This window comes from Lissotriton vulgaris, chromosome 4_1 (genome assembly GCF_964263255.1).
Source record: "Lissotriton vulgaris chromosome 4_1, aLisVul1.2, whole genome shotgun sequence".
Lineage (NCBI taxonomy): Eukaryota > Metazoa > Chordata > Amphibia > Caudata > Salamandridae > Lissotriton > Lissotriton vulgaris.
Genome location: NC_141691.1, coordinates 1,748,053,805 through 1,748,080,650, shown reverse-complemented (window position 1 = coordinate 1,748,080,650; position 26,846 = coordinate 1,748,053,805). Strand labels below are relative to the sequence as shown.

The following is a 26,846-nucleotide window of genomic DNA, read 5'->3' as shown; positions in this document are numbered from 1 at the left end:
ATCCAGAGCAGGTTTGCCCCATGTCCGAAAGATTTTGTTCACCTGAGTTTGTTCTAACTCCTGCTCGTTGCAGCCGGATTGAGACCTACTTAGTGTATCTGCCAAGGTATTGTGCAGACCCCTGACATCCTAGGCCTTCAAGGATATGCCATGGAAAGTTGTCCATTCCCACAACTCCTGCGCTTTTTAGGAAATCGTCACGGATTTTGTTCCCCCATGTTTGTTTAGGTAGTACATGCTGGTTGTATTGTCGGTATGGGCCAGCACTGAAGAACCTGCTACCCTTGGAAGAAAAGTCTGAAGAGACAAACATATGGCTCAGAGTTCCAAACTGTTGATGTGGTGTTGTTTCTGTATCTGAGACCACTTTCCCTGGATCTGCAAATCTTGCAGATGGCTTCCCCATCCTCCCATGGATGCGGCTATTGTCAAGACGAAATCTGGGTTGTTTTGCAAAAAGGTGAGACCTTGGGCAAGATTTGCTGTTTGGGACCACTAATGGAGTGTGTCTACCATTCGCGCATTTATTCGTATAACATCCTCGAAAGAGCCCAATGCTTGTTGCCATTGTTTCTGTAATTACTCTTGAAGAGGTTTCATCCTGAGCCGTGCCAAAGGGACTAGGTTGATTGCTGAAGAGCACATCCCTAAGGAGTGATTTGAATGTTCAGACAGAAACTGACTTTCTTTTTGAAATGGTTGTTGCTTATTTGTGAAGGCACACTTGATGGTCTTAAGACTAGAATGCTTTGCACTGGACGGTGTCAAGGGAAGCTCCTAGGAACGAAATGACCTCAGTTGGAAGCAAAATTATTTGCCCTTGTTCAAAGTGAGTCCCAGCGTTTTGAACAGATGGAGACAAGATGTTGCAACAAGATTGGCTTCCTGTTCTGATGGAGCTTTGAGCAGCTAATCGTTGGTCGGGGTATGGAAAAACTTGGATCCCTTGGGATCGTAAGGTTGGTGGTACTGGTGCCAAGCACTAGGTGAAAATCCGTGGCGCTGATTTTAGGCCAAACGGGAGCACATTGAATTGATAGTGGGTGCCAGCCACTGTAAATCGTAGATATTTTCAAAGTTTTAGATGGATACGGATATGGCCAGAGAAGTCATGAAATCCCCTTTGTTTAACAATCCCAGAATATTGGAAAGCGTCACCATCCGGAATGTTTGTTTCTTGAGCAACTTGTTGAGTTTGCAGAAGTCCAGAATCGGTTGCCATTCTCCTGACTTCTTTCTGATTAGAAAGAAACAAGAATAGAAACATGTTCCTTTATGCGTGGATAGTACTTCTTCTATCGCTTCCTTGAGGAGCATGATCAAGACTTCTTTGCGCAATAAGTGAAGACAAGGGGGAGGAGGACCCCTGGGCGGAGTAGTATGTGGTTTCTAGACAAATTCCAGTGTGTGACCCTTGGTGACTAGGTGCAGCACCCAGCGCTCTGAAGTGATTTCATGCCACCGCTGTGCATAAGCAGACATTTTCGCACCCACTGGTAGGGAAGGAATGTTGACTGGCACCCTATGAAGCTCATTGCTTTCTGGCAGAGTCACAGCCTTGTTGCTATGTTCGCTTACGGCCACCCTGGCGAGAGAAACCAGCTCTCGATGATTAATGATACGACGACTGATTGTAATTCTGGCAATATTGAGGCTGATATTGACAATACTGTTGAATCCATTGATAGCCACTCCGGTATGTAGTGAAACCTCACCCTTTGGCTCCTCTGAAAGGTACACGCCTATATTGCAAAGCGCACAGAGACTTTGCAGTGTCAGTGTCATTCTTTATTGCCAAAAGAGCGTCATCAATATGTTTCCCGAACAGTGAATCCCCATCGTACGCCATGTCCAGGATCTTAGTTTGAACCTCAGGGCTGGAGGCAGTAGCTTTAAGCCACCCCTGGCATCGAAGAATTGCTGCTCCAGCCAATTGCCGAAAGCTTGTGTTGGCAATGTCTAACGCACAATCAATTGTTTGGGAGGCAGCTCGTTCACACTTTAATAACATTTTCCGGGCCTCGTGTCTTTGTTCCTCCAGGATGAGATCCATCAAACCCGCCATATCAGACCACATTTGACGGTCATAACGGCCAATGATTTCTAAAGCATTAGCAGCTCTAATTGACGCCGCTGCCATAGAAGAGAGCTTCTTCCCTATAAGGTCCATACAACGTCCCTCTCTGTCTGGAGGAGTGGTAATAGGTGTTGCAGGATTTTTGTGCCGCCAGATATATGAACCAATCAGGCCTCCGGTGACCTACAAGGCAAGATGGACTGTCCTCTGGAGCGCAGTATTTTTTGTCTACACGAGGTAGAACCGCCGGTATGGATGCTGGCGTCTTCATGATTTTTACGCTCTCCTGCCAGATGAAATCAATAATTGGAATAGAGTGTATGACTTTTCTAGTGTCCTCCTTAAAATCATGCAAAAAACTGTTTGTTTGCTTGATAGTAATAGGTAGTTGGAACCAAGTTGCTGCTCTCTGCTTCAAATTATGAAATCCTACGATGTCTTCAGGAGGAAAATCAGAAGGGAAATGAAGAGATGGTGTCTGGATTATGTAATCATCACAGGGATCTGGAGGATTTCTCTAATTAGGCAATTCGCCTTCCTCAACTTCTTCATCCAAGGAGGAAGTGTCCTCGTGTCCAGTGTCAGGTGGACCCTGTGCAGGAGCCGGTGTACTAGGTAAAGTAAGTTCTGGTACAGGAGCAGGAACCTCTACTTGAGGAAGTGGGTTCTCTGTCATAATTTGTTGTGGAGGAAATCTTTGACGATAATCCACCAACACAGCCTGCCGATCTTGAATAAGTGCTGGAGGAAGATGAGCCATCTCCCTATGGCGAGATTCCTGTCTGTGATGGAAATGGTAGGCATGACGTGGAGCCATATGTTGCTCGTGATAATAATGTTCCTCCTGGTAATTATCGTCATCATCAATGTCTTGAAATTTGACGTTGAGCTTAGATGGACTATGAGCTACCCCTTATGGACCCTCATCATCCTCATCATCATAATCCTCATCTTCTGCGGAACCCTCTAAAAGGTGGGATGAAAAGGCCTCGAAAATGTCTTTAGTTGAGAAACTCTCGTCGACTGGGGCGTCGACGGTGCAGAAATAAGTATGGTAGGAATGTCCCTCGTCGACGGTCCTGTCGTTGACGGTGGTACGATAACAGGCACACTCATCGATGACGTCGTCTGCAGGCTCGTCGTTGATGGCTCTGCCGTCGTCGACAGTGTCGTCGTCGACAGTGACGTCGTCGACGGTATCTTCATCGATGGCTCGTCGTAATAGTGATCCTCGTCGAAGAGATAGGAGAGGAAATAGCAGTCGTTGTGACAGTTGCCGTCGACTATGGCGTCGACGATGTAACACATATCGTCGACAATGAAAGAACAGTCGTCGTAGACACTGATTTTTTGGAGTGTTTTCTACTTACAGAGTCAGTAGAAGACGTTCTTGGACGGTCTGTGAGTGGTGTAGAGGGCGGAGACAACGTTGGCTCAGAGGAATGTTTAGAAATCCTCTCTTTATGAACAGGTTTATCCTGGGAAGTTTCAAGATGTTTCCTTCCCTCACCTGAGGAACTTTCTTGAGATCTATCCCTTTTACTAGATGTGGAAGCTCGGTCCCCTTCCTCAGCTGAAGAAGGACGACGTTCCTTAGAAGACTTGAGCTATAAAAGTAATCTTGGCTCTCTGTTCCTTAGAGTCTTGCTGGGAAAGGTATGACAGATTTTACAGTATTTAGCCTCATGCTTGGGATAGAGGCAATAAAGACAATCTTTATAAAGATCATCTACATCATCATCTCTTCTTTCCACAGGTCCTGCAGGAGCGGAAAAGGCCCTTTTTGTCAGACATACTTGCTTTAAGAGCTGAAGAGAAGAAAACAGAGAAGCACTCAGGGAGACTCCCTTCCACACAACGTGCGGTGAAAATCTGAGGAGAACTGCATCTGTTGGGTGTGTTCTAGAGATTGCTGGTAGCTGATTGGTTGGAGCTGATTTTTGGTCCTTTTCCCATAAGGACGTAGATAGGCTACTAAAATATAGCCGTTGGCATCTTTTGGCCTATGGCACTACTTTTGTATTTTACTGTGAGACTCCCATCTCGGCGACGGGGAATGATTCAGGCATGTGAATCTATGAAAGATACCCCAATACTGGATAAACGCCAACTCCAGAAATCGCAATGGGGCTGGCCCCAAGCATCAGCAGTGGAGACAAAGGCCAATCTGATAAGATGATCAGTGTTACAGGATGTCAGCCCTGACCAAGCCACGTGCCCATGCCTAGTTGGGACTGGTCTTCAAGTTTTGTGCAGCAGGAACCATTAGCAGTACCCATATTCATTGTCCATACACCAACGTTACAGTGCCTGCACCTATGGAGGCAACATTTGTTGTGAACCAGTATTCTTATGAATAGTAGGTATGGACTGGGCTTGAGTGGCTCCCAGTCAGCAGCATCTATCTGTGCCCTAACACTCAGGTTTTTTTGTTACTCAGTCCACTGCTGTTTTAATGCAGCCCAGCTCCGGATTTTCAGCAGTTGACAGGTGCTTGTTTGGTAAAAAGAGGAAAAAGTTACTCCTGAAGTAGAGCAGGATTGGTGAAACCTAAAAATGGCAGATCCCATTGTGATATCGCACCATGTGCACTTATCAAACTGCTACAGCATCTATTTTACTTTTCATTTTCTTTCAAGCTGGAATGGTCTTTCAATAAGTTAACGATAAACCAGGAAAAGCATTGGCTAAGACAGTAGGTGTATCCTTGGTGACCAACTGGCTTTGTCAATGCTGTACAGCGTAGGACAAAGTATTTTGCCTGAAGTGCTGGTGAAAAAAGGAGTTGCGAGCATACTCATGTGACTGCGATATTAAGTGGGTGCTTGTGTGCATGATGTCACACTAATTGAATGATGTAGGTACCATTTTATTATTTCTCATTGCCGCTTCGCTGAACGAGCATCGTTTTGGGGGCCATTATTTCTTTGAAGGACTTCACGTCCCAGGAGACCGCCAGCCACACGCCACCTGCAGCAGCCCCTCCCTCCTACAGCTGCTATTTAACTGCTTGCGGCACCGGCGCATCGCCGAACGAGCATCATTTTGGGGGCCATGATTTCTTTGAAGGACTTCACGTCCCAGGAGACCGCCAGCCACACACCACCTGCAGCAGCCCCTCCCACCTGCAGCTGCTATTTAACTGCTCGCAGCAACTGCTTCGCGGGTGCCGCAGCGCCGAACGAGCATCGTTTTGGGGGCGATTATTTCTTTGAAGGATTTTACGTCCCAGGAGACCGCCAGCCACACACCACCTGCAGCAGCCCCTCCCACCTGCAGCTGCTATTTAACTGCTCGCGGCACCCGCTATGCACGCGCGTGCGTGCTGGGCGAAGCCCGGGCCAAGGGCGGGCCCGTTTAAGCCTGTTGGCGACTGGGGGAGGCTGGGCCCCCCCTCTGACGTCCTCCATAGCCAATGACCAGGTGCCTTACTAAGTAAGTGGACACTTGATTATATCTGGTTAGTTTGTACACATTAATTGAGAAATGTCTGGCCGCGAGGGAAAGGGGAAGAAAGCCGTTGGGGTTGGATATGTAGCTGGGACTCTTGATCAATTTATAACGAGGGCTACATCCGTTTTGGCCCATAAAATTGCCATCACAGAGCGTCACCTCTCTATGGACCCTCAAGAGCTCTTGACGGATCGTACAAGACCGGCTGAGGGACGCTTTGGAAGACTACCAGGACTCAGGAGCGGGGAGGCCGATTACACATTCAAAGCACGAACTCTGTATCCCCAACGGAGTGCCTTGGAATCAGAATATCCAAGAAATTACATCAAGCAGCATAATTTTAATGGGTCATTGAAGATACCCACAACTGAAAATACGGTGGCTCCTCCTGGTAGTCCAAGACCAAGCGTATTTATTTTGAAAATAAGTGATATCATATCGCACAAACAGAATCCGAAAATAAGCCCACGAATTAGATGGCAACAAGGTTCTGAACTGAAGTAAACATTGTCCGGTGGGGAAATCCACTCCGCCTGATTTAAGAATCAGTCCTGAAGAAGGTAGACATACAGGATACCGAAACGCCGCGTCGACTTGTGATTCTTTGTTTTTTAAATGTTTTTTATACAAATGTATAACATGTTTTCTTAAATAATTGTATATTGTGTAATGATGATTTTTTATATTTGAATGTGGAATAAATGTATAACAGAGAAACTCATGGTGTGGTAAACATCTTTTTTTAATAATAACTCTTTTTGTATGCTATGTTAATCATGAAATATTGTAGATTTTAACGTTACTGTGTTAGCTGACTATACAGTTAGGAAATAGGCTTTTCCCTAAAAACCTGGCATCTGTAGAGACATAAGAAAACCAATACACAGATTTCTCCTCTCTAGTCTACATATGCTGATAGAAATTGAGATTCAATAATTCCTGTAACTTTACCTTTCCCGCCGTATTATTGGCATGCTGTTTTTTGGAAATGCAATATTTATTTTAGAGTGCACTCACTAGATGTGAGACACAGTCCTAGACTGTCCTTTTGTGGGGACGCCCCTGTTCTTTTTTAGACCAGATAGAGGATGCCCATTGGCAAAGAATAGGTGGATTTATAACATCTTCTTTACAGCCCTTAATAGAAAGACTCCTATCAATTGAGAACAGGCTGGAAAAATTTGAAGAACTGATGGCGACTACCCTGGGTGGTATTAAGAACAAAATGGCGAACTGTGGCCAACTTCACGATCTACCGAGGAACGGACTAAGGGGCCAGGTGGCATCTGCCAGCTCTAATATCACTTCGAACCCAATCCAGTTTGTGCAATCGAAGGTCCCCATAGTAGTGGGGGATGAGGCACAGGGAACAAGTAATTTAGTGGGCCCAGAGGCGCTATGTGATAGGCGTCGCAAAGATGGGGAATTGTTGTTGGGAGCTGCCCAGGTTCAGAAAGTGGTTGCAACTCCCAAAGGAGATTATGTAGGGAGTGACGCAAACAACCTTTATCCGCACCTAGATCTACCCCTTGACTGCGCGCCATATGTTGCTGTTTTGACTGGTGTCCCAGAATTGGAAGACGGAAAGGTTGAATACTATGCCCAATTAAAAAACAAAACAATTAACTGGCTGAACAATAATAGACCTCTTCCTAGAGATGCCCAATGTCAGATCCTTTTTGTGAGAAGAGTGAGATGGGTAGGATGCAGATCAAAAAATATCGAAGGGGATTGTATTGTTATCAACTTTAAGGATCCTAGAGCAGGGGGGCATGTTTGTGTGGACTTTACAAAATATCCACGTTCTACCATCCAGATTAGCGACCTAGGTTACTTCTACATCCCAACAGATTACACGCCTAATCTTGGTCAGAATGAATGGACATGGGGCAGGTCTAGGCGGCCGGTAGTACTGTCTAAGATATTAGACGGGGGAATAGAGGACAACTGTCACCCGTACCACTAAGAAATAGATTTAGTGTCCTGGATATGGTGGATTGACTGGCACCTACCGCCAACTGTTTTATTCCCAGGGATGTGGGCGATGGGGACCCAAGCCTTCATATATGCCCTAATAAGGAAGTGGGGGTTACTAATGATGGAAAATCACTCTGGTCTAATACAGTGGGGAAGGTGGGGAACCTTACTGTTACGAATGTACCAAACTGTGGTAGTGGTGGTGTTGACCAATGTTTAGCGGGATTAGTGCCAGTCAGTAATGGAACTGGTATCCAGGGATTGGTGGACAAATTGGAGGTAAACCATAGAGGTGGCAAAAAACTTCCCGCTGGTGTCTCAAGAATTTTATCCTGGAATATTGCTGGTCTTGTGGCTAAATTAGATCAGCCTGACTGGGGGAACTATATTGACTCCCATGAGATCTGCCTGTTTCAGGAAACTTGGGCCTTAGCCCCCCAATACAGAGTGGGCTTTGTGGCATACTGCGAGCCAGCAGTCAAGGGACCAAAGGGCAGACCATCGGGGGGTTATGTATATGGGTGGGTTCTCACCTAGGCTGCAAGATGAAGCAAGTAGATACGCACTCTCCAGACATCATGTGTATCCTCCTGTCACATAGTAATCTCCCGAAACCAGCCATTATTAATGTGTACTCTAGCCCAGTCCAGCATGGTGTGACCTCTTCTACCTTAGATTCTTTGGCAAACTTCCTCAGTACACTTGAGGGGAATATTTATTTTTTAATTGGCGGCGATTTTAATTGTCATTTTGAGCCCTTATGGTCTGATACAATGTATAACTAGTGACGAGGATGCCATATGGACAATTCCAGCTTCTAATACTTACCCAACTAGGGGGTGGACACCTTTAGCCCTCCAGCTAACTACTTTAACCCTGACTTTCTCCCTAAGGGCCTGTAATGGACGGTTTCCGGGGGATAACCCGGGGCGCCCCACCTTTGAGAGGCTTGGCAGAGCTTCAACAATTGAGTATCTTCTCCTTAGTGTAGAGATCTGGCATAATGTGGCCGATTTCAGCGTTGATGTACGCTGTGAAAGTGATCACAAACCTTTGGTCGTAACACTAGATTTCCAGATGGGGGGGAACAGGTGGGGCTTGCGATAACGCGCAACAAAATAATTTGGTCATTGTCGAAGGAGGGAGACTAATTCGTTGGGCTAAAATAAATCAATCGCCGGAAACCATGTCAGATTTGTACACGAGCATTATACCGTTGCTAGAGAAAGCTAGCCTTTTACCAGATAACATATCGACTTTAGGCCCAATGAGTGATTTAGGAAAAATCCACCAGGAAATGGTCCGGATTTTGGCAGACTTTTTCTTTAATAGTGGGCCTAATAACCATAAACCCAGCCGCAACAAAAAATCCTGGTATAACAGGAACTGTAGTGAAGCAAAAAAAAGCCTTGTTGCTCTCACTTAAGGGGGGCGACAATGACTATATTCGGGAAGCCAGGGCCGCTTTAAAGAAAATAACTATAAAAGCTAAATCTGAATGGGAAGCAGACAGATGGCAGGCTATCAAGAATGCCTTAGACCAAAAAGATAGTAGAAGCTTTTGGAACTTGGTCCATACGGGGAAAAATGAGGGTAGGACCGCTATTGATCTAAATATTGAAGAGGAAGCCTGGCATCTATATTTTAAGGAACTATATTCAAGTACGCCCATAGATTTAAGTAGTAGTAAGGCTCTGGTTTGTGATTTTAACTTTGAACCCTTACGGGATATAACCCCATGTACTATGGGTGAGGCATTATCTGCTTTAGCAAAGCTTCACCCAACAAAGCCCCAGGATTGGACAGAATCCCAGAAGACTATATTTATTATCACTCTTTAATGCAATATTGCATGGCCTTCCAGCGCCGCCCACCTGGGCAGGCGCGGAGATTGTCCCTATTTATAAAAAAGATCCCCGATTGAGCCCGCGAACTACAGGCCAATCAGCCTTATTGATGTTACACAGAAAATGTATGGGAGGGTACTATTAGGTAGGTTGCAGGACTGGATGGAAGACCGTGAGGTACTAACTCCGTTGCAAGCAGGTTTTAGAGATAAAATCTCAACTGTAGACCAATTGTTTAGGCTCCAACTAATCTACTGGAAGCATGTGGTTTTGGAAGGTGGGAGCTTGTATCTTACCTTCGTGGATTTGAAATCTGCGTTTGATATGGTGGACCGTGACCAGCTGTGGAGTATCCTGCTGGGAATGGGGGTTCCACCATATCTTTGCTTCCAACTTAAACGCCTCCACAAGGGCACATATGCCAGAGTAAGATATGGGAAGAATGCCCAACTAACAGCGCCCTTCCCTGTGGGAAAGGGGGTAAGGCAAGGGTGCGTGCTAGTGCCGACCCTCTTTTCCCTCTACCTAAATTGTCTAATCGAAGATCTGCTAGCCATAAAAGATATGGATTCCCCTAGAATATCAACACGCAAATTTCTCGCCCTAATGTTTGCGGATGACACCCTGCTCCTTTCGAAGTCACCAATGAGGATGCAGCGGGTGTTAAAGGAATTCAGTCAGTTTTTTAAAAAGAGGAACCTCATAGTTAATATCAATAAAACTAAATATATGGTCTTCAATGCCAATTCTACTAATTGCCCACACCCAGTGATGGATGATAGGCCTCTTGAGCGGGTTCATATTTTTGACTACTTGGGCCTATCGCTAAATGATAAGATGGGATGGGATGGGGTCCTCAAATTAACAAGGCCAATTTGAGGTTAGTTCAGGCAATAGGGGGAATATTGAAAGTGCAGAAGCCCATCATTAGAAATTTACAAAGTACAAGCCAGGTCTGCTTCCCTATATGGAGCCGAACTTTGGGGGCATAGCCCATCCAATGCCCTGACACTTACTGAAAATAAGTTCATCAAACAAATTTTGGCTTTGTCAACAAATACACCCCTAGTACCGCTACGGATGGATTTGGATATCCTCCCAATGGTGGAACTAATCTCGACTCGACCGTTGCTTAATTGGCGACGGCTATGGAGTACACTCGAGCTGAGACACTACAGGGAGGAGCTAAAAGCGGTAATGCTATTACTGGGGGCTGTGGGTAGTATACCTTGGCTGTCTTTTGTCAGGTATTCTTTCCGTGCTATGGGCAGGGAGGACTTATGGACTACCCCCGAAGAATCGTGTGTAGTTATTTCCCCAAAAAACTTAGCTAAAGCAGTGAAAGATCAGAAACTGACTAGTCTAATCCAGGCAGTCAAAACCACGAGTCTAACGTATGGGTTCTTGGATTTTAAGTCACTTTATCAATTTGAGCGGGTGCTAGATTCAATACAGCCTCCTCTAGCAAGGAAGTTGTTTATGCAATTTAGATATAGGACGCTCCCACTCTTTACAGTAACTAATAAGTGGGTGGGTGCTTCCCACTGTCTTTGTCCTGGATGACTGGTGGAGGAGGAAACAGTGATTCACGCATTGCTCTTCTGCCCGGCATACAAACAGTCCAGGTCTAAATGGATTATTCAACTATGTAGAAATCTGGGCATCAGGAACTATCATAAAGTGTTTAGGATCCTCAAAACTGATACAAACCAGGTCTATGTAGTTGCCATTACGAAATTTCTCTTTGCTATGTGGCTAAAACGAAGGCACTTGTTAAAGAACGGCACCTAATCACTTGTGCCTTTGCCTCTGTGTGAGAGACAGAGTGCCCCACAGTGGTTAGCCCCACTGTCAATGGACGTCTAAAAGTTTTAGGATCTCCTATTAATGTTTTTATATGTTTTAACTTTAAATTATATTTTTTAAAGCAGTTTTTAATTTTGCTTCCCTAATTATTGTGGCCCAATTATCACTACACTTGTATATACCAGTTCTTATAATGACATTGTATCTTTTGTTACTGCTATGGATTATATTTTATTGCATTGTAAATTCAAATGTGCTTTTATGGCTGTAATAGCCACAATAAAGTTTTTGATGATGATGATGATTTCTCATCCAAGAATGAATTTTCAGTTGTGCAAATGCAGATTTGTGAAAGTAGAGCAGCCTGGCAGCAAATGAGAGCAGCCAGTCTTTCAGATATATAAAAATAAATATTTTTGGGAATGCAAGGGGGTGGACGAGCAGGTGTGAGGGGAGTAACAGGAAGTGGATGGGAGAGCAGCAGAAGTTTGGGGTTCAATAGAACATAGAAATTAAAGCCACGTACAGGGAGTAAAACAGCTAATTTGATGGGGTGGATAAGCAGCACACGAGAGGGGAGAGCTGGCAAACACATGCACTCTTATATAGTGCCTAAAGAAAAGTAGTGTCATACATGTGATCAGTAAAAGGATTTGTCAGCCAATCAACAAACATGGCAAAGAGATTATATTGTAGGGCAAGGGCACACATAAGACGAGGAAGACAAGCCATTAAATAAGAAGTAAACAAATAAATGTCAAAGACAACCAACAGCATGCTATGGGTGGGCTATAAGTCCACTACAAGTTTTTGGTATAGTCCTAAGATGCTTTCAACTGCAGGCAGCTAAAAGCTGTTGTGTCAGTTATACAAATTTTTTTTTTTATATGGCAACAAATTAAATGTTGTGGCCCCTCCATCTCCCATTTACTCATCCGATACCTCCTCCTACAGCTATGATCCCCCAAAAATACTTTCTAGACCCTTCATTCTTCTATTCCTCCTCTTTTTAATACAACTAACATACACACATGTCCGCCGCTCAAATTAATTTCATATTTCCCTGTACTAATTCCCCACTAATCCTGTTTGGGTTCCGGAGTAGCATGCTACCAGCCGAAAAACGCTTCAACACCTCATCAGGGGTAGCAAGCCCTAGATAAATGCAAACCCATCCCTCTTCTATCCCTCCACTATCCCTTTTCAATCATCCAAATAACAAACTCACATGGCCACTGCTCAAATTAATTTCATATCTCTCTATACTAATTTACTTCTAATCCTCTTTGGGTTCTGGTGTAGCGTGCTACTCGCCAAAAATCGCTTTGACGCCTTGTCAGGGATAGTAATCGCTATATAAATGCAATTTTCTCGAGGGAGAGCCATTGGGTTGGTTTGATGGGGGGTGTGAGGGAGGAGTCTTACCATCCCAACAGTCATACTCAGTCTCCTACACAAACTCTGCGTCTGGAGTCCAGCGTCATAGACTATAACAACTCCCTGCCTGCAGTCTTCACACTGCTGCTTGGGAATGCAGCCGGACTGCCTGGATTCACTCTATGCTGTTACAGCTTCTCATAGTGATCGTAACATCAGCCTTCATAAATCGTGTTGCAGTATCAGTTCGTGCACAGGTGGACAGCTGGGAAAATGCAGAGCAGTATCACTGTGCACCATGGGCAGTGTGGAACACGCCCCTTGTGTGGCAATGTCAAGCAAAATCAGGTGAGTTAGACTGACGATAATTACAGCCTCAATGTATTTTTGAGTTCTTTGAAACATTTGAAACTTGATGCCCTTATTATGATTGTGGCACTTCATTCTTCAATGTGTCCCCTGGTTCGCCAAGACAGCACGCACATGAGAGAGAGGAGAAGCAGGGGAGATCTCAAGAGATTTAACCCCTTCCATGCTGGTGATGAACCCCAGCCGTCATGCACTACGGTGCTCGTGTGCTGATGACGGCTGGGGTTCGTCATGGCCCGCCCGTGTTCTGCCGGCGGCCGCACACGGGAAAAATCGCGGCCGCATCGAAGGGGTTAAGGTGAATATGTACGCTTTGACAAGCTATACTACACAAAGTGAGCAGTATTTGAGAGGCTGTAATTCAAAGCCTGATGTTGTTGCTCCCAGCTTTGCAGCCACTATTTTTTCTCATGTTTATATTTTTTTTAATGTAAGTAGGCCTTGGATTTTCCTGTGATTAGTAGCTGGGGGCTTATATCTACGAACACTCTGTTTTTTAAAAACACTCTTATAGATTTATAAAAAATCTCCTAACATCAAATACTTGTACACACAAGTCGTTCATCAATCAAGGACATTTATAGAGCGCACTACTTACCCGTAGGGTCTCAAGGCGCTGGGGGGAGGGGGGGTGCCGTTACTGCTCGAACAGCCAGGTCTTCAGCTTCTTCCTGAAGGAGAGGTGGTCTTGGGTCAGGCGCAGGTCGGTCGGGAGGGAGTTCCAGGTCTTGGCGGCCAGGTAGGAGAAGGACCTTCCTCCTGTTGTCGAACTTCGGATGCGGGGGACGGCAGCGAGGGCGTGGTTGGCTGAACGGAGGTGGCGTTTGGGAGCGTGGAAGTTGATTCGGCTGTTGAGGTAGCTCGGGCCTTGGTCGTGTAGGGCTTTGTGTGCGTGGGTGAGGAGGCGGAAGGTGATTCTTTTGTTGACGGGGAGCTAATGCAGGTCTCTGAGATGTCCGGAGATGTGGCTGGTTCGTGGGATGTCGAGGATGAGTCTGGCTGAGGCGTTCTGGATCCGCTGGAGTCTCTTCTGGAGCTTGGCGGTGGTACCGGCGTAGAGGGCGTTGCCGTAGTCCAGTCGACTGGTGACGAGTGCCTGGGTGACGGTCTTCCTGGTCTCGGTGGGGATCCACCAGAAGATCTTCCGTAGCATGCGTAGGATGTTGAAGCAGGCCGAGGAGACGGTGTTGACTTGCCTGGTCATGGAGAGGGAGGAGTCCAGGATGAAGCCCAGGTTGCGTGCGTGGTCTGTCGGCTTGGGTGCGGTGCCCAGGGCGGGAGGCCACCAGGAGTCGTCCCAGGCGGAGGGCGAAGAGCCTAGGATGAGGACCTCCGTCTTGTCTGAGTTCAGTTTCAGGCGGCTGGTCGTCATCCACTCGGCTACCTCTTTCATCCCTTCGTGCAGATTGGCTCTGGCGGCGGCGGGGTCGTTGGTCAGGGAGAGGATCAGCTGGGTGTCGTCGGCGTAGGAGATTATGTTGAGGTTGTGTTGGCGTGCGATGGCTGCGAGGGGGCTCATGTAGACGTTGAAGAGGGTGGGGCTCAGCGAGGATCCTTGAGGGACGCCGCAGATGACTTCGGTGGCCTCTGACTTGTACGGTGGCAGGCGGACTCTCTGTGTTCTTCCGTCGAGGAAGGAGATGATCCACTCCAGAGCCTTCTCCTGGATTCCGACGTTGCTGAGGCGCTGTACTAGGGTGCGGTGGCAGACAGTGTCGAATGCCGCGGAGAGGTCAAGGAGGATGAGGGCCGCTGTTTCTCCGTTGTCCATAAGGGCTCGGATGTCATCGGTGGCGGCGATGAGGGCGGTCTCGGTGCTGTGGTTGGCTCGGAAGCCAGACTGTGAGGGGTCGAGGGATCCATTCGTCTCCAGGAAGGCGGCCAGCTGCTTGTTGATGGTCTTCTCGATGACTTTGGCTGGAAACGGGAGGAGCGAGATGGGGCGGTAATTCTTGAGTTCGGTGGGGTCCGCTGTGGGTTTCTTGAGTAGAGCGCTGAGTTCGGCGTGCTTCCAGCTCTCAGGGAAGGTGGCGGTGTCGAAGGATGTGTTGATGATGTCTCGCAGGTGGGGTGCGATGACAGCGTCGGCCTTGTTGAAGACGTGATGGGGGCAGGGGTTGGTCGGAGATCCTGAGTGGATGGAGTTCATCGTGCGGATGGTGTCTTCGGTGCTGATCGGAGTCCAGGCGTGGAGGGTGGTGGTGGGGGGTGGCTGTTCGGTCGTGGTGTGCGGTGGTTGGTTGTTGAAGCTGTTGTGTATGTCCGCGATCTTGTTGTGGAAGTATGAGGCGAGGGAGTTGCAGAGGTCTTGCGATGGGGTGATGTCGTTGTTTCCTGCGCTGGGGTTGGAGAGCTCTTTCACGATGTTGAAGAGTTCCTTGCAGTTGTGTGCGTTGTTGTCCAGCCGGTCCTTGAATGCAGTTTTCTTGGCGGCGCGGATCAGCTGGTGGTGCTTCCGGGTGGCAAGCTTGAAGGTGGTCCTGTTGTCCGGTGTTGGTTCCCTTCTCCAGACTTTCTCGAGGGCTCGGCAGTTCTTCTTGGAGCTCTTGAGTTCGTCGGTGAACCATGGGGCTTTCTTGCTGCTGGGCGGGGTCCTCAGCGGGGCGAGCTCGTCCGCGCAGTTGCTGATCCACTTCGTGAGGTTGTCGGCGGCCTGGCTGGGGTTCGCTGAGCTGGCAGGAGGGTGCTGGCTCAAGGAGGTGGCGAGCTGGTTGGCTGTGATCTTGTTCCAGCTTCTGCGGGCAGCCTGTTGCTGGTGGTGGTGGGTCGTCGTTCTTTTGAAGGTGAAGTGGACGCAGCTGTGGTCCGTCCATTGAAGCTCTGTGGCGTGGCTGAAGGCGATGTCTGTGCTGGATGAGAAGACTGCGTCGAGTGTGTGTCCGGCGAGGTGGGTTGGGGTGGACACCAGCTGCTTGAGTCCAAGATTGGCGAGGTTGTCGAGCAGGGTGCTGGTGTTGCGGTCGTCGTTGTTCTCCAGGTGGAAGTTGAGGTCCCCCAGGAGGATGTAGTCAGCGGAGGGGAGGGCATGCGGGCTGACGAAGTCGGCGATGTCCTCGCTGAATTGGGTGCGTGGTCCCGGAGGTCGGTAGATCAGGGTGCCTCTGAGGGTGGTCTTCGGGTCGGTGTGGATCTGGAAGTGCAGGTGTTCGGCGGTGGTGAGGGTGTTGTCGGTGCTGGTCGTGATGCGGAGGGTGTTCCTGTGGATGATGGCGATGCCTCCTCCTATCTGGTTGGCGGTGCGATCCCTCCGGGTGATCTTGTAGCCCTCTGGGATGGCGATGGCGATGTCAGGCGCTGAAGAGGCGTTCATCCAGGTCTCCGTGAGGAAGGCAACGTCAGGGGCTGTGGTGTCGAGGAGGCCACACAAATAATCATACTCTGCAAATTAATTAAGTTATGTATATAATATACATCCAATATATTTTACATGGCAGCACATTCGATTACCTAGGCTTTCCTCTTCCAAGACTCATCCCCCTTCCCATGCGAGTTATCACACGCATTTATAATATGGCCATTTGCAGAGGGGAGCCACTTACGAGTGCAGTACATAATTCGGGTACATGTTAAACTCCCTGCACTTCAGTACATGGGCAAGCTAACCAGAATTAAGGCAGAAGTAGCCGTCTCATGTGCCCCAAATAAAAGTGCATTTCTTAGAGCAGACTGGTGCATTGAACACCTCACTTTCCAGTAGGGCACATCGATTCATTCCACAAAGCCACTGCAAAGGGTTGAGGGAGAGGGCGGGCCTCCAGTGTCCCGGAATATCACATTTAACTCACATATGCAAGCCCAAATAGTGTATGACTGTTCCTTGGTCCCCCAATGTCATCCTGTACATCCAGTACAGCTATGTTAGGTGTTTAGGGAGCTCGTCTCCCAACCACCTTAGACAGCATGGTTTGCATGTGGGTCCATACTGATTGGACAACTCCCATACCACATTCAGGAATGTTCCTCCTAAAGTCCATACATCTGGTACATTTTAGGGAGAACCCCATCACATTTTTCACAGTCTCTGTGAAGTGAAATATATTTTGTGTAGGTATTTAGGCTGAATTAGGAGGAATTTTGAAGAGACGCCAAAAGAGTGTTGGAACATCTTGGCCAAGGCAGTCTGTATCTTCAAGGGAACCCACGTCATGATTCCATTGGACCCAAATGACTACATGAGATCAGGTTTGTTTATCACCAGGGAACGGTAGAGTCCGGACACCCCGCCTTTGTCCATAAAGCCTGTCAACAGTTTAACTTCCAATGGACTGAACTGGGGCAGATCGGTCAGTTCAATTTTATGCATTTCTAGGGCATGACCTAGTTGATAAAATATTTAAAATTGGAAATGCTACAGCAAAAACTCAATTCACATATTATTGAATTAGCTCATATGCAGCCCCTTTCATACATCTAGTATCGAGATTCCAATTGTGTTCACTTGGTGAACGCCTTCAACTTCCTTACTTCCGATAGCCTGCACCACTACTACAAGTAGGTCATTTGAGTTCATTTGTGTGTGCCGACCAATGTATTTTAAAGCTCTTTGATAAGCACTTTTGTTGAATTCTAGGAACTAGGGTGGAGTAGAACCCCGGAAAGATAATCGTACATTTTGCTTTCCTGGAAAAATTCTATTTCCATTCAATAGGCCTAGTCAAGGGAAGAGGTGTGGCGCAGCAGTCAGTGTGACTGACTCCGGTACCGGGGGCTCACGGTTCGATTCCCGGCGCCAGCGGCAGATCAGCCCAGCACCATATGACTTTTGGCAATAGCTCGCTTAATCTTCCCGACGGCCCGCAGCGCCTTGACACCCTTGGGTAATTGTTTGCGATTTACAAATACTGGACATGTCTATCACTGCAAATCTAGTCTTTAGTGTAACGCAGTTGTGAGGCCCTATAATATAATCGCAAAACGGCTGTACCAATAACACCATTGTACGCTGTTGGTGTGCACTAGGAGAAGGTTGTTTCCTATCCCACAAGACCGGTCTCACCATTGATTTAAGGTTCTGCAAGAGGTTTTTCTGTAAGGGGTATAGGTAGTTTTGCCGTACATTGAGCCACCTCGGAAGGGTTATCACTTTATATGAGGAATTTCTTCTTAATATAGGCAGAGGATATGCAGTCCATCTTCGAAGCTCTGTGGCGATTTCATTTAATAAGGGGCATATGTTAAAGTCCCAACTAGTTATAATTGAGGTCGTAATGTAAATGTCCAGGTATTTAAAGGTCCTAGCCTTCACTAGGAGGCCCCACAATACTGTAGGCCATGGGCGAAGAGGCCATCCCCTCTTTTGCCAAAAAAGACAGTATCAGTCAGGCTGAGCAGAGATCAGCCAGACAAATACATTTTCAGATCAGGCAGCCAGGAGCTGGACATGCGCTATATGCGCAGGCCCCGTGCTGCCTGAGTTGAACTTTGCGGGGTTGATGATGTCAGAGCTCCTGTGTGCGCGACATCTTCAGCCTGGCATAGCACCTCAATGCCCTCCGCCTCAGGACAAGCAGGAACGTCACTGAGTGCCTCAGACATGGGAGATTCAGTTCTAAGCCCCGAAATGCCCAGGGCCGAGTGTCAATCAGTGACCCCTTCTCACGGGGTGGGGTCATCAGTCTCACTGACCCTATCTGATTCTGTGACGAGTAGGGACTGACTTAGGGTCAGGCAATGAGGGAAGGAAGCAGTCCCAAACCTCTTGGGACCTCCGAGGCAGATCTGCACAGGTACGTATGTTTTAAAAAAATAATGTTTGATGCATGCATGCATGAATATATGGGAGTGAGTGTTGTGTATGGATATGTGTGTATGTTTGTGTGTGTGTGAAAGCACAAGTGTGAGTGAGTGTTTATGTGTGCCTTTGTGTCATGTCCGCCACCTCTCTGCTATAAGTACCAGCTGTCACTGCTTGCTGATTTCATTCCATCCTATTACATTTTAACGAATAAGAAAACTAGATATTTTTCTAGAGGCTTGAATTCGGTCTCCTGCAGAGTTCTAAATACCATCTGGGAAATACGCCCAATAGTAAGAACATCAGTGTATTTGTGATGCGGATTTTCTACTTGTAATACGAGTTAGGCGTGGAGGGGATTTAAGAGAAAAGCTGGAGGTGTGGAGTAGGAGGTGGGTGATCATGAAGGATACTGTTGGCAAGAAGTGTTGTAGTTGAATGAAAAATATGTTGGGGTGGTTTTACAACTGGAAATGAGGCATAGGATTTGGAATCAATATTTATTGCACAGAATTCCACATGTTTTCGCCTTTTTTCCAGGATTTTTTTTTCATAAATTCCAGCTGGTTTGATCTGTAGAAATCTGTCAGAAGAAAAATGAAGGGATCTGATCATTTTTGCATGACTAAGAATTCCAATCCCCGAGCAAACTGTTTACACAGGGATTGGAATTCTACATTTTGTTTCTGCAGGCACTGGAATTGAACTGTTTATTCATGAGTAGGACCTACAATCATGAATTATATAGTATAGTGCAGTGAACTACGTAATACTGCAAAGTTAACCTGCATAGAACATACAGATTTTCGATATGTCGCACTATACATGGCATGACTAACCTTTCAACTGGTACACCTATTTGTCAAACCGCTATTTACAACCTTTACTAGCTCGATTACCTAAAAAAATAAAAAACCTTGAAAGGCTCTATAGACACGTCTTAGCACTATATATAGCATCGAGCTCAATAGGACTTAAGGCACTAATGTTCGTTTTGTGGTATCTGTTAGTGTTTTTATTTCAACACTGCACAAACCTCACATTACATGTTGACCCGTCTGTTCGCAATGCGTCAGAGAGGGTTAACGAAAAGACCACCAGTCAACATTTACTCCGAAGTATCAGAACACTGTGTCACAACGGTCTGTATGTATGTCCATATGCTCCGCTCGGCAGCTTCATTGCTGGGCGCATGGTATCTGTTAGGCATACAGAACAGTTCCAACAAAGAAGCAATATGCGTAGCATTAGCTAATATAACTTGTAGTACAAGAAACAAGAAAAAAAGAAAACGGAAACCTTGGCAGCGACTGGTGGCGGGCGGCCACCCCAGAAAGAAAACAGGATACCCAAAGGAGACTTATCAATGGAGGATGATTTAATCTTCTTTAATGTTTTCACACCCTGTAATGATATTAGTTTCAGGTATGTCCATTCTTTGATGTCATTGAGTTCGAAAGAACAACTTCTTTACCATGGGTTAGCGCCTTATCTGGTAGAGACTATCTATCCGCAGATTCCTTACCTTCAAATTATTCCTAGGCTTCAGACTGGATCTGGAAATCTTTTGTGAGCAGTAACCCTGTGCACCGGTAGGGGGCGTCATTCGGCTCCGCATTGCATTGTCCGCACCGGAAGTGACTTATATGGTTATATAAGCGGCACCCCAGAGTGCTGATGTCAGTTTCTTTTCACAACTTTCCATGCTACGAGCGATAAGCCACAAAGAACAATGATCACTGTTGCGGAATCTTAGGGCCCTGAAAGGGTGAAACATCCTGTCCCTAGAAATCCATTCGCAGAGCGCGGAGGATGGGTTGATTGGTAAGAAAACTGCAGCTAGATAGGAGTCTCTTCCGGATAAGGCATTACCAAAAGTAAGTAACTTGCTCATCTGAATGTGGCTGTGGCTTCTAGATCCTTATCTCAGAATAGATACCCAAGCAATACCTGCCAGGAGGTGGGTCTGCAAAACCGTTTCACACCAAAAACTCCTGAGAGAGTAAACTAGCAAAGTGCCCGTCCCGACAAACTAGACGGTCAAGGCAGTAGTGCTTGGTGAACATGTGCAAAGAAGCCCATTTTGCTGCATGACAGATACCCAGGACCTGAACTCCGTATGCTAACACAGTGGTTGTAATGAGCATACAAACCATCAGTGGGTTGTTTCTTGGCTAACACAGAGCAGATTTGTATGCAGAGCGCGATCTATCAGGAGATGGTCCACTTGTGCACAACCATCCCCTTCTTTGCTCCGACATACCCCACAAAGAACCGGTTGTCCACCTGTTACTCTTCTGTACAGTCGCAGTAGAACACAACACTCTTTTTGGGTCCAGTTGGTGGAGTGGCTCCTCTTCTTTAGAGGGATGTGGCGAAGCATAAAAGATAGGCAGGGTGATGGACTGCCTTACATGAAAGTGAGTGACAACTTTCGGCAGAAAGGAAGCTCTAGTGCAAATAACCAGCCTGTCTAGGAAGATGTTTAGGTGCGGAGGCTTAGGTGACAAAGCATGGAGCTCATTGACCCTCTGGGCAGATGTTATTGCCGCTAGGAAGGCTGTCTTAATGGTAAGAAGCCTGAGAGGACAGTTGTGCAGTGGCTCTATAGGAACACACATCAGAAAGGTAAGTAAGGTATTGAGGTCCCACTGAGGCATGATGAAGGTGGAAGGTGGAAACATGTTGAAGGCCTTTCAAAAACCTATGCACAACAGGGGATTTGAACAGGGATAACTGAACTAGCAACCGAAGAAAGGCTGAGATGGCAAAAAGACAGCCCTGTAAGGTGCTCAACACAGAGCCCTGCTGGTCAAGAGAAATAATAAATAGAAAACCTGAGAAAGGGGAGCAACTTGCTTTTCTGCACAACATGCCACAAACTTGCCCCAGTGGTAGGCGTATATCGTCTTGGTGGAGAGACTCGTGGCTGCCAAGATAACATCACAGACTTCGGGTGGAAGGTCGAAAGTTGTCAGCTGTTGCCGCTCAGTCCCCACGCATGAAGGTGGAGTGTTGCCAGGTTCAGGTGGAGAAGGCTCCCTTGCTGCTGATCAGAGGACCAATGGCCATGGTCAACAGCTTGGGATACCAAACTCTCTGAGATCAGTCCGGAGCCACAAGGATGACTTGGGGCCCAGTCGTTCCTGATCGTCTTTAGAACTCTGGGCAGGAGTGGTATGGGCAGAAGGTTGTACAGGAGGCCTGGGCTCCACTCGAGACAAAAAGCATCTCTAAGCGGGAGCCACCTTGAAATTCCAGCATGCCAAACTACAGACATTGCGCATTCTCGGCAGTGGCAAACAGATCTAACCAAGGCTCTCCCCACTGCTCAAAGAGATGGAGACGCTAGGCAACTTCCGGTGAGCTCATCCACCTTGGCATTCAGAGAGCCTGCTAGGTGTTGAACCACCAGGGATATGCCCTGATGTTCCAGCCATGTTCAGAGGTGCGTAGCCTTTAGACACAGGGTCCACAACCCCACCCTGTTTGTTGCAGTACCACATGGCGGTGCTGTTGTCAATGAACACCTGCACTAGCCTTCCCTTGATGGAGGATTGAAAGCCTTTCAATACCAGCCAGATCGCCCGGAGCTCCAATAGGTTGATGTGGAGTCCGGATTCTGCCGGAGATGAGAGACTTCTGATATCCACCTCTCCTAGATGGCCGCCCATCCAAGGAGTGATGCATATGTCACTACTGTCAGCTTTGATTGTGGAAGGGAGAGGGGTCTGCATCTGACCCAATTGCGGTTCGTTAACCACAACTGCAGATGTTTTGCAGTTCCCTCCGTGCCCTGGGTCATGTCGGAAAAATTCATTAACTATGAAATGAGGAGATGTTCAAACCCTTATAACCTTATCAAATAAAGCCATTAGCCCTAGTTCATACTCCAAAAACCAGGTGATTACCCTTCATATTGCCGCATATTCATGCATTCCTCAGCAGTGCAAACACCTTGGCAGTACCTGTGGCATCTGACTCTTGGAGTGGTAAGTCAGACACCTGGGGCCTTTTAAAAGTTTGGGGCGACATAGAGCCTTATTATCAGTTTACTGTTTCTCGAAATTGAAATATCTGTATCATACATGATGGATATGCGGCAATGTATAATACATGGCATGATTTGCCCAGGAGCGTAAATATAGCACACTTTGTGCATGCTTTTCTCACTGGTGACACGATTGCAACCACATTTGAATAATAATGCTGATCTCCACCATTGCCAGCATGAAGATTAAGGCGTGATCACCAACATACATGTATTTTCATATTCAACCACTTGACTATAGTGGTGTATGTTTTAGTCATCGTCTCATGTATTCATAGTTGGTCAAGGTATTGTCTTTGATGTTGAGCTTTTACATGGCTTTTGCTTTGTCTTTTTACTTCACAAAGTATTTATCTTCAAAGTACATTTATGTAAGAGTAATTTTCTTACAAATTCAATGGGTTTAGAATGTAGGGTTTAATAGCCAGTCCCATTGGGTTTCATAGAGGACAGCAGGACGGACAGTGCACTATCTTCTAGTGGGGGGTTTTGTTAACTAATTGACCAGAGACTTTAGGTCCTGAGAATGACTGCTGACCTGGTTAGACATATTTAGGACAGCCGAAACATGTTGACCATGCTGGGATGACAGGGTTACTCCCTGGTTTCATACCGGTTTATTTTTTAACCCTATCAGGGCATCCACAGGACCCATCCTTCCCAACCTCCTGTTGGGAAGGCCCTTATAGTGCATAGCACAACAATCAATGCATGTCTTGGTGTCATATTTGAGCTCAAGACACCAGAGGTGAGGGTCCGTCACCGACAATTGCCAGTGACAGGTACCGCATGGCTTGGATCCAGCCTTCCTCGTGGACATCCCTGCCATGCCTGGAGATAATTCTAGAAAATAAAGGACTGGGGTAACGCTCTCCAGATCTGCACTGACTGACACAGAAAGAACTGATGTCAGCAAGATGGGGTGGCACCTATAAAGGCACCGTGCACATCATTTATGGCCTGGACGATACAATGTGGAGCTGAAAGACACCACCTACGGGCACAAAGGATTACTGCTTACAAAAAATGTCTGGATCCAGTCTGATGCCTGTGGATAATTCTATGGTAAAGAATCTGCTGCCAGAGGTCTCTATCAGATGTAACGTGTGATGAGTTTCCTGTGATCCAACGGGTGTTTAAGGACTTGCTGCCACCTACTTTGAGCGTTAGGGTAGTGCTTAATTTGAGCCAGTAGCTGCCAGTGGGGTCCACCTGCACTCTTTTTGGGGAGCAATACTCATTTATCCTCCTCAGACATTTACAGGAAGCAAGAGAAGTAAAATTAAAAAGGGGAAAAAAGGAGAAAGAGGAAGATGGTAAAGCGGTCATAAAAGGAGAAATTATAATTTTGAGTGAAATTAAGGGGGAAGGGAGAGACTGATAGTGGAGTAAAGAGGCATGAGGTGGATTCAAGACTACGCAGCCTTGGTGATTGGTGCAGCCACATTTAATAATACCTGCTGCAGGCTCCTGAGTAGAGTTTAAAATTATGCACCATTTGTGAAAACAGACTATATTTATTTTTCTTCAATTCGGAACTTGAAAAGAATTTGAGAACAGGTAAGGAAAACTAGACTATCTCTATACTACTAAAACTACTAAATTGTCATCAATCCCTGCTACGTGAAAACACGAAGGAGATATAATGTTGCCAAATATGTACACGGTCCCTAATTCAGGAAATTACTAGTATAAGGGTCAATCAGCAATCTGACTGAGTTAACCCTTTCAACTGTTCAACAATGCATAGTACTTCTTCACTACACCAAACAGAACCAGAGGTCAATTAGAAAACAAATGAGTTGCAACAGGGGTGTCACATCTGCTGCACTTTTGATCTCTGTCATCTAAAACGATGAATACAAAACCAATGCGCAACAGACAAGGAAAAAACGCACTGTTATTCTAACTTCTCTATCTTAGCAACTTAAAGCAAGGGTAAGAAGACACATATGTCAGGGTGTATATGTAATCAGACCAGCAGTACCACTGGCGGCCACCAGGCAACCAAACCAAATAGACATCTAAAAGAGACACACTGACTATTTTTATGTTTCAACATTGGAATGCAGTAACTGGCCAAGTTCGAAGAGTGGTTTTTACATATTCAGGTAAAAGTATATAATTATAATTCAACACTACATTTTAATGCATTCATACTTAAAGGCTAAACACCACGTTTGCAATAACCAAGACCTCCAGTTTTAGCAGGGAAAGCCAGTAGAAGCGAAATGATACTGAATACCTCGGCAGCAACTCCCAATCATATCACATGTCTGGTATACAAAGCTGCAATACGCTGTCCTGCACATCATATCTGTTATATAAAACGGACACGCGCACCCTGTTCTGCCCATCATATAACATACCAAGTATATACATCCGAGACACACTTTTCTGCACAACATATAACATGGCCAGTATATTAAGCTGGTATACACTGTTCACCACATATATGATGCTCAGTATGTAAAGCAGATACATACTGTGCTCTACATCCCATGCCCAGTATATTAAGTAGACGCACATTGTTCACCAAATGAGCAATATTATGTATTGCAGTAGGAACCGACTGACCGTGTAACAAACTATGTAAGAAGTACCTGAAGAACATCTCCAAGGTCGGCGGTACTGATATCCGGATCTTCGGTTGTGTTGAATGGGACGGGAGCTATTCTCACAAGGGTGAGCACTCTTGGCTCTGGGTATCGCCACAGCATCAGACCAGGACTGTCCTCTGTCTCATTGTAAAAAACAACCTCATAAGCGCTGGGTAGTTTCTGAGCAGCTGAAAAGAGAAAGTGAACTTTGATTAACTAGAACAAATTGCATGAGCAGTAAATATGATAGGCACAAGAAAAGTAAAACGTTCTAATGCACATAATAACAAATTTAAACAAAAGAAAGATCAGAAGAACAAGTTACTTACCTTTTGCAATAATCTTCTGATAGATGCTCTGTCTATAGGCGGATCTTTCGATGGATGTGGTGGAGAGAAAAAAGCAGGGAGGGTGATCAACTGTCCCGCGTGGAAGAGCAAAATTCACTGGCAGAAAGGAAGCCCACGTTTTGAGCACCAATTTGTCAGGAAAGAAAGTGGTGTACGGAGACAGCACCTGCAGCTCAGTGATAAGTGCAGAATTAATCGAAAGTAAAATGCCTCAATGGTTAGGAGCTGCAGAGAACAACTGGGCATGGGCTCAAAAGGCATGCACATCAGAATGCAAGGACAACATTAAGGTCTCAATTGTGGCATAACTAAGGGCTCTGGCATGGACATTTGCATTAAGCTTTTAAGAACCTCAGCACAGCAGATGACTTGAATAAAGAAGATTGGTAAGGCAAATGTAAAAAGGGCAAAAGAACTGATAAATAGTCTTGAACTGTGCCCACTACAAAGCCCTGCTGGACCAAAGATAAAACAAAGCAAAAGAACATGTGACATCCTGGCCTATAGAGGATCTAGCTGACGGTTCCTACACTAGCCACACATTTCTTCCAACGTCCAGAATAGATGGATTTAGTCGAGGTGCTCTAAGAATCTCATCGACTACTTCAGATGGCAAGTCAAAACTGTTCAGTTGCTGCCACTCAATCTCCATGTATGGGGTGTAGATTGTGGAGATTTGGGTGCAGGTTCCTGATCTGGGACAGGAGGTTCCCCAAGGGAAGCAGGCAAATCGGAGAGTAAATGGTCAGGCTCAACAATTTGGAGAATTATACTGTTCTGGCCCAATCCGAGGCTATCAAGATGACCAGGGTTCAGTCTGTCCTAGAATTCCTCATTAAGTTGAGGAAGCAGAGGTAGCAGTGGAAACGCTTGCAGACACCCTCTGCTCCACTGCAGGTGGAATTTGCCCCCTAGTGACTCTCTTGGTAGGAGCTTCACTGAGCAGTACTCAACACTAAATGTTCTCAGTGGTGGTAAATAGATCCAGCCATGCCATGATCTCCCGGTCAAAGATGTCCTGAATAACCGCAAGATAAAGGACCAATTATGATCTGCCAGTAAGGACCAATTATGATCTGCCAGTTGAAGTCTGCCCTGACATTTAGTGACCCCACCAGGTGATTGGTCACCAGGAAGATCACTGTTGATCCAGCATCTCCAAAGGTGCAGCGCCTCCTGACACCCTAAGTTAACCTGCTTATTGC

The 26,846-nt window shown here is 46.3% G+C and overlaps 1 protein-coding gene across 1 annotated transcript in view; it reads right to left on the bottom strand.

Annotated features, from left to right (window-relative positions):
- The window catches only part of VPS13B (vacuolar protein sorting 13 homolog B), a 2,999,480-nt gene that overhangs the window by 505,168 nt on the left and 2,467,466 nt on the right, over window positions 1–26,846 (bottom strand). Inside the window, exon 39 of the mRNA XM_086966051.1 lies at window positions 25,295–25,479. Within this exon, the coding sequence (XP_086822177.1) occupies window positions 25,295–25,479 (185 nt within the window). The remainder of the gene's footprint in view (window positions 1–25,294; window positions 25,480–26,846) is intronic.